This window comes from Pimephales promelas, chromosome 6 (genome assembly GCF_988280905.1).
Source record: "Pimephales promelas chromosome 6, fPimPro1.hap1.1, whole genome shotgun sequence".
Taxonomy (NCBI): domain Eukaryota; kingdom Metazoa; phylum Chordata; class Actinopteri; order Cypriniformes; family Leuciscidae; genus Pimephales; species Pimephales promelas.
This window is the reverse complement of record NC_142774.1, coordinates 10,604,602-10,620,308: the sequence shown is the minus strand read 5'-3', so window position 1 is coordinate 10,620,308 and position 15,707 is coordinate 10,604,602. Positions and strand designations below refer to the sequence as shown.

The following is a 15,707-nucleotide window of genomic DNA, read 5'->3' as shown; positions in this document are numbered from 1 at the left end:
TTGCAAAAGAAAAGAGCATTTGATTTGACTGAAGTTGACTGGAGTTGGTGTGCATCATTTGCAATGAAAAGAACTGTGGGAATTGAATAATTGGTAACACTTTATAATAACTGCACGCTATTAATCATTAGTTAAGCATGAGTAAACAGTTAATACATCATTTATAAAACATTAATTGACATTAATATGCAGTTTATAAATATAGCTATACATGCTTTTTTCTTGATTTATAAGCATATCTATAATGCGTTTAATGATTGTATTTTCATACTTTGTTAATGATCAATTAATAATTTCTAAATGAAGTATAACATTATTTGCAAACCAGTTGTTTAAGAGTTGTCAGTCATTTATAAGACCACTTAGAAAGTGTAAGTAAATGTAGTAAATACAGGTAGTTATAAAGCATTTATTAGTGGTCAGTTAACTATTTTTGTGAGCTAATCTAAAGTGAGGACTATTCATGCTTTGTAAAGCATTTATAAAGGCGATTTAAAGACTCGTCAATCTTCTAAACAGTAAAATGTAACAAACTCAACACAGTGATACAGAACATAGAAATATTTAACAGCCTTTAAAAATGCTTTACAAGGCATGACTAGTCCTCACTTTAGATTAGGTCACAGAAATAGTTAACTGACCACTACTAAATGCTTTATAACTACCCAAATTAATCCTTAATTACAGCATTAATACATGTTAATAAAGCATTTATTAACACATTAAGTAACCATCACTATATGTCTGAATAATAAGATGTATGAATGTACATTTAAATAGTTTATTAATCATTTGCTTACTCGCTCTAAGTAATCGTATGAACCACGGACAACTCTTAAGTAACTGGTTTATAAAAAATGCAATTCTTCATTTAGAAATGATAAATTGATCATTAATAAAGGATGAAAATACAATTATTAAACAAATTATAGATATGCTTTTAAATCAAGAAGAAAGCATTTATAGCTGTATTTATGAACTGCTTATTAATGTCTATTAATGCTTTATGAATGATGAATTAATGGTTTACTCATGCTTAACTAATGATTATTAGCGTGTAGTTATTATAAAGTGTTACCGAATAATTTAATTTATAAATTAATTACAAGATGAAACACTAAAGTTAAACATGATTGAGCAAAAAATGGGTGAACTATCAGAACAAAAATCTTTCCATACCAGAGAGGAGTCTACATAAGCCATACGTACTGTAGGTTTGAGTCCAATGCTCAAGTGAACCTACGTATGCAGACAAGTAATTGGCATCATAATAGTAATCTTTTTAATCACTGCAAAACAAGAAGACTTAGTGCTGTGGACAAAAAAAAGAAAAAAAAAAGAAAAAAAAGTAACACATCATTGTATGTAAGGAAAGGATACACATACAAAGGATCACAATAGTTCATATTTATGTTAAATTATAAGGCCATTCACATTCCTATGCAGTGTTCTGTTCTCCGTTAGTAAGATGGACATTCCCATTCAAGATAATGGGATTTTGATGGCGGAGGCAGCTGACATTTTAGAGTGTCCATTATAAAGAGGGAAACATATACATTGCTATATTCTACCGCTGCACTCTGTCTGGAGAGTTTAGATGTCAAGAGGAGGATGATGGACATTCCCATAAAAAAAAAAAAAAATCTATACTTAAAATGCTCTTAAAGACTTAAAATGTTGTAATAGTATGAAACCAGAAGGGTTGCTTGATTTACTGTTCATCACCCGCAAGTGAACTCAAATGTGCACTCAATGGTGATCTCACAAAAACATGTACCCCCAGTTTCACAAACAATAAGCTTTTATTACCAGACTCAACTGCATGTTTGAGTTGTTTTACATGAAAGCAACGCACGCTGACATATTTTAAAATATATATCAGTACTATTGTTTTCAGTAATATTTTTTTTTTTCTAAGACATTTTTTAAAAGCTTCTTAAATGTCCTAATTGAATTAAGGACTATCTGGCTTAATCTAAGCCCTATCTGTCAAACCAGGCCATACTAACTTACATCCACTGTAGCTTAAGCACCGTTTGATTTTGTATTATTATGCAGGTTTTTGTAATATATAGAAACAGGAAAAGAAAAAAGATCATTGGCAAGCAGTCAATGATTTAGACCTCTGATCAGTGTAATCTGTTTCCATTTTTGTGTAATCTGTTTCCAGTTTTACCTGAAACGGACAGGAAGTCATCAACGGAAGTGATGTCATCTACGGCCTCAGTAAGGATGCGTACTTGCTTCTCCCACTGGTCCTTGAAAACATCCATGTTGTCCTGAGCCACCTTGCTTTGAGGGCGTGCAGCCAAGGTCAGGGCTGCATTAATTACCTGTGAGGAGCATAATGGTTTAATTATGACCCTTACCAAAGAAAACTCAAGAAAAAATACAAAAGTAACTGATTAAACGGTTGTGTGAATCCAAGTGTTGTTTTTTACCAGCCAGACGTCTCTGTAACATATGTGTAACCCTCGTTCCCTGAAGGAGGGAACGAAGACGTAGTCGGATGTACCGTACTGATTGGGATCATGCTTAGGGAGTCTCTCATCTTCGAGTATTGATAAAACGAGCCAATGTGAGATTTGCATCTCACACTCTGCCCCGTGGCGCAGGTATAAATACGTAAGTGGATGCACGTGTAACGGAGGCCAGCTAGTAGTTGCTTTTTTTAAAAAGTTACTTTTTACAATTCAATCAGTTCTCAATGGATACAATATGATGGGTAACACTTTACAATAAGGTTCATTAGTTAACATTAGTAAATGCATTAACTAACATGAACTAACAATGAGCAATGCATTAGTTACAGTGTTTATTAATCTTTGTTAATGTTAGTTAATACAAATACAGCTGTTCATGGTGCGTTCATGTTAGTTCACAGTCCATTAACTAATGTTAACTAATACAACCTTTGATTTTAATAACGTATTAGTAAATGTTGGAATTAATATTAACTAAGATTAATAAATGCTGAAGAAGTATTGTTCACATAATGAACCTTATTGTAAAGTGTTACCACATGATGTCTTAACATTTCTCATAAATATGTCAAATTATACATTTTTTTTCCCCAATGCTATTTCATGCCGACTTTGAAATGACCCTATTTGTTTCCTTATGGCCTTTCTAATACACACTCTACACTACCAATACACTAGTATCATTGTGAATGATTACCAGTGAGCATGTTATCTCTTTAAATAAATGCCGTAATGAAAACCAAGCTCTTTTCTTTCAAAAATAGGTTGCAAATAGCATGTCATGCTGACTTAGAATTTAGCTAAAAACCTTAAATATGAGTCATATTTTAATACATATGATTCATATTTGAAATGCTGTACTCTTCTGCAGTTACACAAAAAAAATTACATAAACGTCTCTTCTAAAGGAAATTGTGTGCTTTCCATGACCGGTAAATAGTTCAAAATGAAGTAAATAGAATATTGCAGATAAGGTGCATTATAGTGAATTCCTATTTGTCACTGTCATATAAAACTGCTACAAGAGGTACTAGAAAACTGAACACTAGGTCTTTTACCTGAGGACACAGGCTGTCGATCTGTGTAGCTGCCATGCGCACTAACTTCACACCCTCCTCGTTGTTGGAGATGGAACATGCGAGGTTGGCCACCTGAAAAAGGGAGAGAGTTTGGTGAGCCAGTTGGTCATTTGTTACTTTGAGGTTAAAATATAAAATGACATTGGGGTTCTGACAAATCAGACTATACTAGCATTCGGACGGGAGCAAATAAAGCTTCTGAGCAGAGCGCACATATACACAAACACATAGTCCTTTTTGCTGCTCATGTTTGAAGTTATCAGTGCTGTGTGCAATGGATAAGGATTTAATGCTTGGCTTGAAAGGCAATGTCAGGGCAAAATATGTACAGAGAGTTAGGGCTCATTCAAGTGTTAGATTGGTATTTGTTATTTCCCAGCGTGAAGAACATGATTTGTGGTTCCCTCTTCACCTCCGCTCCCCTGGTCTGTCTTTTCCTATTTTAAAAATAGCGTCTATTTGAATAATTGGCATCACACACACTTTGTAATTTGAATTTTTACCAGCCAATCTCCTGGACATTTAGAAGCTTCCGCTTCATTTTCTCATCTGCAATGACAGAAGGACAGTGGTTTGTTCACATGCGCCTGTAAATCTCCCATCACGAAAAACACAATTACGCCAAAATGTCAGCGGACACGGAGAGGGGTCCTAAATTGGAGGTTGCCGTATTTCTGTTGTCCACTCATAAAGTAACGTCAAATTTTCCATGTGAAAGGAGTTAATTTCTGAACTTCATGTTCCCATGTTAATCATTAGGCCAGTTTACCTGGGGGGAAAAAAGGTGGGTGAAAAATGACAGAAAAAGTGTAATTAAGCTAGCAGATGGCTCCTCTATGCGCAATACCTCCTTGTCTAATTTCTGCCTGCCTGCAGCCCTCAGATTACCCATCATGCAATGCATCTGGCAATGCCGGATCGGTGCGTACACGTGAATACACGTGTGCATTGAGAAAAGGTCTCTCTCTCTCTGTCTGTCTCTCTCTCTCTCTCTCTCTCTCTCTCTCTCTCTCTCTCGTGTTTGCTCGCTTCCATCATCAGAAAAGCATCTGCGCAAGGAGTATTGGCCAGATTGGATGCTAAAAACCTGGCTGCCTCCCTCCTCCCCTTCTGCCAAAAATGTCAGATCTTACAGAAAACGCCGGAATATTGCTCAGAGAGTTTATAAGTTGGTGACACGTCAGACCTCGATGAAAGGCGCTAATAGGAGTGTCAATGCCGTTTTGATAACAATTCAGAATTGGTGTTCCAAGCATCTCATCCTTTGCTGGTAAATCAGATTACACAGCAGCCATGAGTAAGGATTTTGACGGCGCTAAAGTGACACATGCCTGCTGGCAAATGCAACGCGACTGAAGCCATATCAGCGGGCTTCTCTTCTTCTTTTTTTTAAGGTAAATCGAGGCAAATCAAATCTGTGTTAGAAGATTCTTGCTTACGGCCCTTTTCTCCTGTTTACCCCTGACAGCTCTGAATGCTTTGATGGATCGCTCTTCTTCTTGTGTGTGTGTGTGTTTAGCTGCGTGGCTAAACGTGTAAAGACTTAAATGCTTTAGGGTTGCAAGAGATAATGTGTGCATAAGAGTACCAATGGGGGAAAAAATATTCATTGATGCATCATGATTCTTTCTGAAATGATTATGATCGATTCACAAAAATTCCTTATCACAATTAGTAGTATAGACATAAGACAAAGAAGATATGGTAAAGAAGCTTCAACATATTATGAGTATTATAGAACATTAAAGAACAAATTTGTACAAATTTGTAAAATATGCATATTTGTTTTTAGAAATACTTGTCTGTTGTTTGCTTTTATACATGTTTGGGCAAAATCATGCCTACATGTGCGATACATCATGTAATAGTGTATTCATTTTATAAGTTTGGCGCACCCTGCACTCAGAAAAAAAAAGGTGGTACCCTTTCAAAAGGTACGCCTTTGTACCTTATTTACTCCTAAAATGGGCATATTAGTACATTACATGTAAATATTAGAAGTAAAATGGTGAATATTGGTTTCTTTGGGAAATGTATCAACCCAGTGATGGATTTTGGGGCTTTTTTCCCCTGAGAATATGGCAACCACCTCTGTACCCATCCTTACCTAACTGTCAGGTCCACCTTTTATCGTAGAGGTGCAGTTGGACCCGAGTGGATGTGGCCACCCAGTTCCGCCACACTTTCGACAGTAGCATAAAGGACCGGATGAGAAGGTAGGGGGTTGTTTTATACAACAGACTGGCAGTGTGGGACTCCCAGCGTTTGCAGGAAATAATATCCTGTCATGTAATTCCTCACTTCCCTTGGTCCTCACTAGTCCTTCATGGTCTGAACACACAGTCAAACCAGCAGCAGCTCCTGGACGGCAGCCAGAACTGGCCGATGCTCCAGCACTCAATTCTCAGAACTGAATCCCAGCCAAGACACAGCGTCCAGCCAAAAATACTAATTGCAATTATTTAAAAGAACCACTCCTCCTTTGTGAGGCCTTTTATTTTCTCAAAGAGAAGACCCCTGTTAGTTAGCCAAGGATGTCAAAATAATATTCATGACTTTCATGCTAGGCTGAGACAAGCGTGTGTGTGAACATTGTCCTTGCATGTAAGAATATTTCAGAGAAAGAGACCGCATCGCAACCGTGTTGTCTCGCTGACCGACCATTATGTGTTGTCTAGTTAGACCTTTATAAAAGAACTATTGATTTCTGAGTGTTTCATTTGGACGACCACATCCAGAGAATCAGTGGGCAGAGTATCAGCCTTACCCTTGAAGCCTTACTCCTAAAAATGAATAAATACAATAAAACAATGACAAAACATTGCATTTTATAAAAAAAAAATGTTTTAAAATAAAATTATTAATTTTTCCATGCTACATACCAATACTACAAATAATAACTCCAAAAGGTTTGTTGTTAAATTGAATAAGCTGTATATAGGCAGCATGTTATAGCGCCACGTGTGCCCTTATACACACAGGGTTTTCCAAAAACTTCTAAGATAGGCAATCATACAATAATTGTTGTTATTGTTTAGTACAAACTAAAATTTATACAATTTAAAGTGGTAATTTAAATCAATCTGAAAGCTAAATAGAATAATTTAAAAAATATATATAACATTACTTTTCACTAAAAATCACTAAAACTTAACATTTAAAATGAAAATATAAAATGAAAGCTCATTCACAATATCAATTCTACAGTAAATACACTGCCAAGAATGACAGTGAACAATCACAGTGAACAAAAAAACTGTTTTTTTTGTTTATGAGTGTTGCATTATCTTAGCAACATGGTTGTGTCTTCTGTGTACTTCATGCGAGGACCACTATCTGTACGACACATAGAGTTACTTAGTTCAGGGGTGCGTTTCCCGTACAACGACGTAGTTCACGGTTTCACTACCATTGTACGATGCATCATTGGAGAAATCAACTAGCTAGTCACGACTGTTTCCTGAAACCCACTGTCGCAAAGTATCGTTCAACCACGTTGGTTTCGCGCGTGGTGGAGTAATAGCTACTTTTAATGAAACTGTTTGAGATCCAATTAACGCTAGATTTGTTAAAATAAATTACAGACATGTCATCTGAGGACTATTTCTAATTGTTCTCAGTTGTTCTGCTTTATTATTGGACTCAATATTTGGCTCGTTCTTACATAGTAGAGCACGTTCGCACATGCGCACTCTTCAAACACGTTACTTCAAATCATTTGAAAAACTAAAAGACATAAAATTACATTTGTATGTATTCTAAATAAAAGGCACTGGTCGTACTGAATGTCAGCGTGCTTATTTTGCTCAAGATAAGGATTTATTGCCTCCAAATGTCATGCAATATAGAAACGATGCCTCTAACCACAGGTCGAGAGCTGTCGTTCAAACCACACCATGTCCCTTGGAACGATGATTTCGGGAACTCGTTAAACTATGCAGATAACAACGGAACTTGCGACCATAGTTGGCTAACGATGCTTTTGGGAAACGCACCCCAGATTGGTCACTTTTAGGTTTCAATCTACAGTGTGAAAGCAGATTACTAGCACATGGAACAACAGGACCTGTACCTCCTCTCACATTAAATCAGTATTTCAGACATCTCAGCACTTCTTGGTCGAATCATTCCTGTCAAGAAATGGGATTGTTTATTATATTTCCATCTGGAAAGGGAAAGATTTAATAAGCGCTCACAGACAGAATCTAAGAGAGAGAGGGGAAGTTGTGTCAGAAAAGAGTTGGTTAAGAGTGGTGCAAGAGAAGGTGTTAGCCTGAGTGTTCCCCCCCTATTCCCCAACCGTACCCCGGTCAGAGAGCAAATAAATCAGCCTGTCAGCATAGATGAAGCAGAACGGCCCACTGGGGGAAGAAACAAACACAGGTCGCTAAGCGTGACCATGTGAGAGCTATAGCAACAAACCTCAACAGTAAAGTCCCAGATGTTTGAAACCTGATGACCCCTGGCCCTGACATGTCTACAGGGTGATTTGGAAAGGCCTAGACAAGTTTACATATTGATTTAAATACAAAGTTACATGAAAATTGTGCCAGACTAGTCAGAGTTGTGCACATTTTGCAATGGCGTTCCTGCAGGTGATGCGAGTTTGAGACGGTTTTGCATCAACTTGTTCCCGTTCTCCCTCTAAATTTCATCATTCTCTGCAGCTTGTGATGCTTGGCGAAATTTTGAAATTCCATCTGAGGGCAAAGCAGATTCTGCATCACGATTAGGTGGTCAAGTGAATTTCCTGTGGTGACTAACAGAGCGATGCTTGCTTTGAAAGTGACTTCTGTATGAACTTTATACAGTGGTGTGAATAAGTGTTGGCACCCATGCTAAAGTTGCCTAAAAAGAGGAATAAAAAAATAATCTTTTGGATATTGATCTTAATGCCTTAATTGGAAAAATGAGGAAAACTCCAACCTTTAAGGACACCATCCTGATAAAGTTCCCTTGGCCTTTGGAATTAAAATATCCTCACATCATCACACACATTCCACCACACCTAGAGATTGGTATGGGGTACTTTCCATAAGATCATCTTTCAATGCAAATCAAACCAGCTATTAGGCTAACTGAAGTAAAACCATGCCAATCTCTAGGTGTGGTGAATGGTGTGTGATGATGTGGGGATATTTTAATTCCAAAGGCCAAGGGAACTTTATCAGGATGCATATTATCCTGGATCCATGAAATAACTGGCTTTTAAAAATAAAAATCTGCCTGACTCTTTGGGAATTTAACATAGGGGTGCCATGACTTATGCACCCTGTATTTTAAGGAAAAAACATTTATTTATTTATGATACATTATTCATTCACAAAGAAAATTGGTGTCCTTAAAGGTTGGAGTTTTCCTCATTTTTCTAATTAAGGCATTAAGATCAATATCCAAAAGATGATTTTTTATTCCTCTTTTTAGGCAACTTTAGCATGGGTGCCAACACTTATTCACACCACTGTACATTGCTACACTATGGACGATATACAACTTTTTGCTAGCGAATGTTCATGAAAATACCTGAGAAGGCCCGTAGAACCCAGATAAACAATTATTCGCAAACTATTATGCCTGTTCAACCCAGTCTCATCCCAAATCGTCATATAACTGACGTTTTGGGACGTCTTTTGACCATACGTCAATATTCGCCTTTTTAGGGCCCCCTTAAACGTCGGTAGATGAGGTTATGGGATCCTAACTCTACCCCAGACCTAAACCTAACCCTAAACCTAACCCGTCACCTAACTGACGTTAAAGGTAAAGCGTCAGTTGTATGACGGCCCGGGATCGCCATCTACCGACGTTTAAGGGGGCCCTAAAAAGGCGGATATTGACGTATGGTCAAAATACGTCCCAAAACGTCAGTTATATGACTTTTTGGGATGAGACTGTGTTAGCCTGTTCTAACTACAATTCAACTTAATTGAAAAACTGAAGTGTGTGCTATCCAAGTATTAATGGAAGATGTTTCTGTCAGGACTACTATCATCAAATATGATTGACAAGCGTACAGTTTGGATTGGCAGTATGTTTCTGTTTTGTGCGAGAACTGTGCTAGGCTGCATGGATGCGCAAGAAGAGCAGCAATGAAGCCCCTTCGGGTAAACACAACAGAACCAACATGAATGTATGCAGATATCATTAATTCAAGCTAATTCGAGAATTTATGCTGATTCAAAGGGAATTCGTTCCCTTTTTAGGATGTGGTCATTTTCCATGCTCATAATTAATTATAATAATAAAAAAAGTTACAAAAAAAGCCTATAGCCACTGGATTTGTCCATTAAAATGTAACAGATGGAAGGTGGCTAAGAAAAGTGCTAATAACACAGCACATCTTCTCATTTGACATATCATGGTAGTGAATTAGCCTTTCTGGCTTCTTTCACTGACACTTCTGCTCAATGTGGAAAAGTGTAATAGAGTCAAAGCTGGTGGGCCTGTCACAGCTGTGGAAGCCTGAATCTCACAATGAAGCTATATTATTAAAATGCACCTGTCCTTAGCCAGTAAGCTACATTAAACGCCTCCACCTAGCAAGCTCAATTGGGTCACAGCGCTGTGGTCTGGAACAGGTCGGCCATCAGCCAAGAGGCTTTTCTTTCCCTCAGGTTCTTCTCTTCTTCCATTCCTCTCTCTGTCAGGTTCTGTTTTGAGAAACTGCAAAGTCCCCATTAGAGCCAGAAGGCTCCAAAAGTACCACAGTGAAATGTTAACTGTCGCTAAAGTTGCATTAAGAGGCCTGAATTTGATGTATGGGGTTGTCATAAATAGGTATCATGTGGAGATAATGAGATCTGGCATGAAGGTCAATATGAAAAACTGTCTCAGCCCCTTCAGAGGTTTAGCCTTGGTGAAAATGAAGGGTTCGTGTATGCATGGGTACATTTCAGCAAAGTGGAAGTTGATGGCTTTTGAGGACCATTAAGAGCAAGTCTTGATCTAAAAGGAGATTAACAGAGAATCACCCTGAACAGTCTAGGACAAACCTTGATATATATCCATAAATACAACAGTAAATAAATATTACGCTCTAAAATACTGTTCCTGCCTATTTTATTTGGTATTAGAAGAAATAACTCTAGTACAACTGTCATTATTATGAATGCTGTTGTTGATGTTGTTTTCTGGCGCTGCTTATTTTGTTGTTTATACTGTCCAACAGGGACAGCCCTGTTAAAAATATTGTTTGCAAGGTTGCCATTAATGTAGGCTATTTATGTTTTGTAATTTCTCACAAAATGTCTGAACCTTAGAGAATACTTGGGTTAATAAAAAGAGTTGTATGGAATATTTGGTTTCCTGTGGTTTACAAACAATCATTAGTAATTAAACAATGCTGTGAAATGTGACGTTGCCATGCTACATTACCTTGAAAAAAAATCATTAAATTGAATTATCACCTCACACACTAAGGTACTTAAAAATACCATTATATAACCATACAGTAGTATCAGTGTTGATTTAGTAACATTGAGATACTGTACTGTTATAGTTTTCACTAATATTTTGGTTTTATTGTAACATTTTCCATTTTAATTAAAATGTTAAATTAAAATTGTTTTCTATTTTATATTTTGTATTGTCATTTTTAAAAATTTGTTTATTTAAAAATATATTTTTAATTTAGTTTATTTTTGAACATCAATTTGAATATTCAGTTGTATATTCAGTTAAAAAAATAAATTGAAAAAAAAAAATATAGTTTATTTTTTATTTTTATTTGTTTATGGTTTTAAGCTATAATGGGGTGTGGTTGAAGCAGAGATGAAGCAGGAACACACGCTTTATTTAAACTATAGACTATAAACTAAACTTGGATACAGGACTTGGGACTCAGGAACAAGATACTAGAACAAGAACAACCAACATCCACGTTAACAGTCAAACATTAAACAAGAAATCACAAAGACAAGGCTGAAACACAGGGCTAAAATTATCAGGGACAAGAGAAGGGATGTGAGAAATAAGAAACACCTGGGATAATTAATAGACAAGACAGGGAACCATAGAAAATATATGTAATATGTATACTTTATATATTTGAAATCAGTTACTGTGTTAGAATCATGACAAAAACATTAATTATTTGTATCAAAGCAACAGGCTGCAGTCACAGAAAAGGAAAGTAATATTTTGGATGGAACTATAAAACGTTCAGTCCTTATGTGCTGGAAAATAGCTATTTTTACATTCCTGCCCATTAACAGAATTACAATTTTTTTTTTCTGCACTTGGCAGATGTTAGCGGGAAATGCTAAAAGACCAACTTCACTACAGGAGTTAGTGATAAGCTTCTTCAATTTAAACCTTGTGCACAGTAACAACTATCAAAAGTGCTCTCAACCACCTAGAAGGCACACACACGCGTGTACACACACACACACACACACACACACACACACACACACACCATCCCAGGTTGAGTCTTATTTGTCTCCAGAGTCTGTAATCTTAATCATGCGAGTCACAGGCCTTGCTTAAGAAGTCAGTAAGCGTCCACACCACTTTCCTCGACTAAGTCACTGTGCCAAGGAGCTTATTGCCTGGGAAACCTGCAGTTTGGAGTGTGGCATAATTAAGTGCCTCACAATCATCCAGTTGATAAACAAAGCCTGAATTGAGGCAAATAAAGGGGAGCCAACCAAATGAAAAGAGAAAGCCTGTCGAAAGCCACGTTGATTACTTTTCTTCTTATTTCAGGAAAGGTGCAGTGTCTGCCATTGTTGGCTTATAGAGTTCACAAAGTGAACGACGTTTGCCACTTCTTTGATCTGGTGTTGCACAGGAAAAGACCAACCACTGACACCAACTTAACGTAATATTAGGCTAAATTAAAGTTAAAATTGAACAACACTTCTTTCTTCTATGGAGCACTTTCTTCAGGAACTGTTTTTGCCAATACAAAGAACGTCAGTTGTGTCCAAAACAACATTAGAGCACATTGATTTTTGTATTGAGGAAAAAAAAATACACACAAATATATGAGTATACATTTTATTTTTGGCTAAATTATTTGTTTAATCCCAACGCATTCTCACGCCAAGGCGTCACCTTTGACCATGCTTCAATATTTGACGTTTTAGGCGCCCTTTAGCGTCACTTACATGACGCGATCCTACGGCGTCATCTAACTGACGCTAAAGGAAAGCGTCAGTTAGAGGACGCGGTTAGGTTTAGGTGTGGGGTGGGGGTAGGGTACACGCGATCCTAGGGCGTCATCTAACTGACGCTAAAGGGCGCCTAAAGCGTCAGATATTGAAGCATGTCCAAATGCTTCCCAAGGCGTCAGTTAGGTGACGCCTTGGGAGTGAGAATGGGCTGTTAATCCTCAAAATGTGTTATGTATGATTAACCTTCTGGGCCCTGAAGAACTTTTTATATGAAATTTGTGCTTTTTTTAGTTGCTTACAAACATTTGCATGGCTTAAGTCTGATCAAACTGTATTCACGAGCTACAAATATGTGTATGTAAGGATTTGGTTACACTTTATTTCGATAGTCACTTTAGACATTCTACTAACTGTAAGTAACTTTTAAACTACATGTCAACTGAGTGTCATTAGAGTATTAGTAGGCTGTAGTAGACTGTCAGTAGACTGTTAGGTGTTAGGGTTCAGGTTATGAGAACAAGTTGACTTGTAGTTGCTAAGTTACAGTCAGTTGAATGTCTGTTGGGGGACCAACAAAATAAAGTGTTAGCAGATATTACGCTGACAGTCTACTAATACTCTAGTTGTTGACATGAAGTAGCAAAGTTACTTATAGTTAGTTGAATGTCTAAAGTGGACTATCAAAATAAAGTGTTACCAAGGATTTTTCATAAAATAATATTTATGCACGGTTATTGATATCATACACTGCCCGGCCAAAAAAAAAAAAATAGGGCAAAAGAGTCTATTGGCTAATTATTGCAGTGATAATTATAGCATATATGTTTGTTAACAGTTATTCCAAACCTAGCTTTTCATTTCTCAAACAACCATGTAGGAATATTCTTGGGCATATTCCAGTGACTTTTGTTGTAGTTGTTGGACTCATACAGCAAAAATAGCTGAATGTGTATACAGTGTATACAGCATGCAAACTCAGCAAATTGCTTCATACGTCTTGTAGTTACATTTATTGACTGCAATTAAAATAACCCCCTTGTGTCTTTTCCATTAGTCTCATGCATTTGCATTTAGTTCTGTTGTGTCAGGACTGATTTGGGCTAGCTTATATATTGATTGCTATTCTTGTGATTTCAGCCAGTGTGCTTTTAAATCAGACTCCTCTTTTTTATGTGAAACTGAGTTGGTAATGAAATATCAACACATTCTCATCCTTTGGCGTCATATAGGTGACGCCATATGACATTTCGTCGAAATACTATGCACATAGTACCCTTTAACGTCAATATAACATGCACTGACTGTTATGGGTATTTTTAGGTCTGGGGTAGGGTCTGCGTCTCATATTGACGCTAAAGGATGCCAGTCACCTTTATGACGCCTTGGGTTCTGTGTGTTATATTGACGCTAAAGGGTGCCATGTGCGTAGTATTTCGACGAAATGTCATATGGCGTCACCTATATGACGCCAAAGGATGAGAACGGGCTCAGGGTGAGGGTCAACAGGATGAGAAGTTTTACCTTTCTCTGTGAAGATCTAAACATATTTAGATATACGGGAAATTGCAATGCAAGACGATTTCGATATATCTAAATATGTTTACTGAAAAGTAAAACTTCCGAAATCTCTCTGTAAACAATGAGTGACGTAGACGCGCAAGCGAACACTTCCGGCGGAACGTTGGACATGGTTCAGTTCGGTTCAGTTAGACATCTGATTCAGATCAGTTGGACATGGCTGTTAACAAGAGGTAAAAACGATACAAATACTGTTCGTTTTCTCACACAAACCGTTTCGTGTCTTAGGCCATCAATGTGTACTTACATTTACGAATCATTAAATCATGTTTAATTTTGACTTCTCTGTGCATGCTCTTTGACGTGGACCCCCATACCTGCATTATATGACTGACAGACAACAACGGTTTGACCGATAAATGTCAAATTTGAAAATACTGTAGAAACAAAGACACCTACATCTTGGATGCCCTTGAGGTGAGCTAAAACATATCAAAAATTAATTTCAAAGTGAACTATCCCTTTAATGTAAATAAGTTGACACAGAATAAGCATATGTGAATAACTCAATTTTGACAAAAAAATGTCAGATAGAACCTTATACCAACCCATGATTCCATCAAACAATTTCAGGAGACTATTTTAAGGGTTCTGCGAGGCAGATTTCTTTAAGGCTTCATCCGAGCCAGAACAACTGGTGCTGTGAAATTGAATTTAGTTTCAATGCTGTGTGATTTTTAGCTTTATTAATGAGTTTAACAACTGACAAGCGACCGCTAGGTATAAAGAGTCCAGACCCGAAGCACTGCTCAGATTGGCATATCAACCCTAATAAACTCTAAATTATTTTGATGAATTCTAAATATGATTTATTTTCCAGGGCATGGAGAGCTTCTGTCTGGGTTCTGGCAGTTATGGTGGAGATGGGTGTCTGGAGAGTAATTTCCAGCATATAAAACTTTACTGACTTCAGTGTGGGACATGGGAAGGTAATTGAAAGCAATATAAACAATCCATAAAGCTGAGTGGACATGCTTGACTTTGTACAAGTGGAGAGGCAAGGGGAAGGGTGGCGACTTTAATCACCGAGGGCAATGCCGGAGATGCCCACCAATCTGGATGACGCTGATGTATTCATGGGTGGAGAATTGAGAAGTATGGATGCCCTAGAGGGTGATAAAGCGGTGTGGGCCAGGTGGTTCATTGCTACCCAGCTGTGGTGGTACTCCGAGATGCCCTACTGAAGTCCTATATCTAAATCATTACGAAAAGATCTCTGCGCAGCGGGAAAAGTGACTTCTTGTTTCAGCTCAAGGTTTTGTGTGCTCCGCTTCAAATCAGGGGTCAGCTCTCATGGATATATGCGCCCACAGAGAATATTTGGATTGATTGATGTTACTCTCGCATCTAGCGCTCAAATCCCGACAGGCCTTTAAATCGGAGTAGATAATAGGTCTTCAACATAAAAAAAAGCTTTAAAACTTGGAAGGGGCTGTGCCTCCCCAACTTCC

The 15,707-nt window shown here is 37.5% G+C and overlaps 1 protein-coding gene across 3 annotated transcripts in view; it reads right to left on the bottom strand.

Moving 5' to 3' along the window:
• ctnna2 (catenin alpha 2) overlaps window positions 1-15,707 on the bottom strand; it is a 443,954-nt gene that overhangs the window by 25,713 nt on the left and 402,534 nt on the right. For all 3 annotated transcript variants that reach the window (XM_039689255.2, XM_089132075.1, XM_039689246.2), the window contains 2 exons: window positions 3,542-3,634; window positions 2,177-2,333 (listed from right to left, as the gene is read on the bottom strand). In XM_039689255.2, coding sequence (XP_039545189.2) covers window positions 2,177-2,333; window positions 3,542-3,634 — 250 coding nt within the window. The remainder of the gene's footprint in view (window positions 1-2,176; window positions 2,334-3,541; window positions 3,635-15,707) is intronic.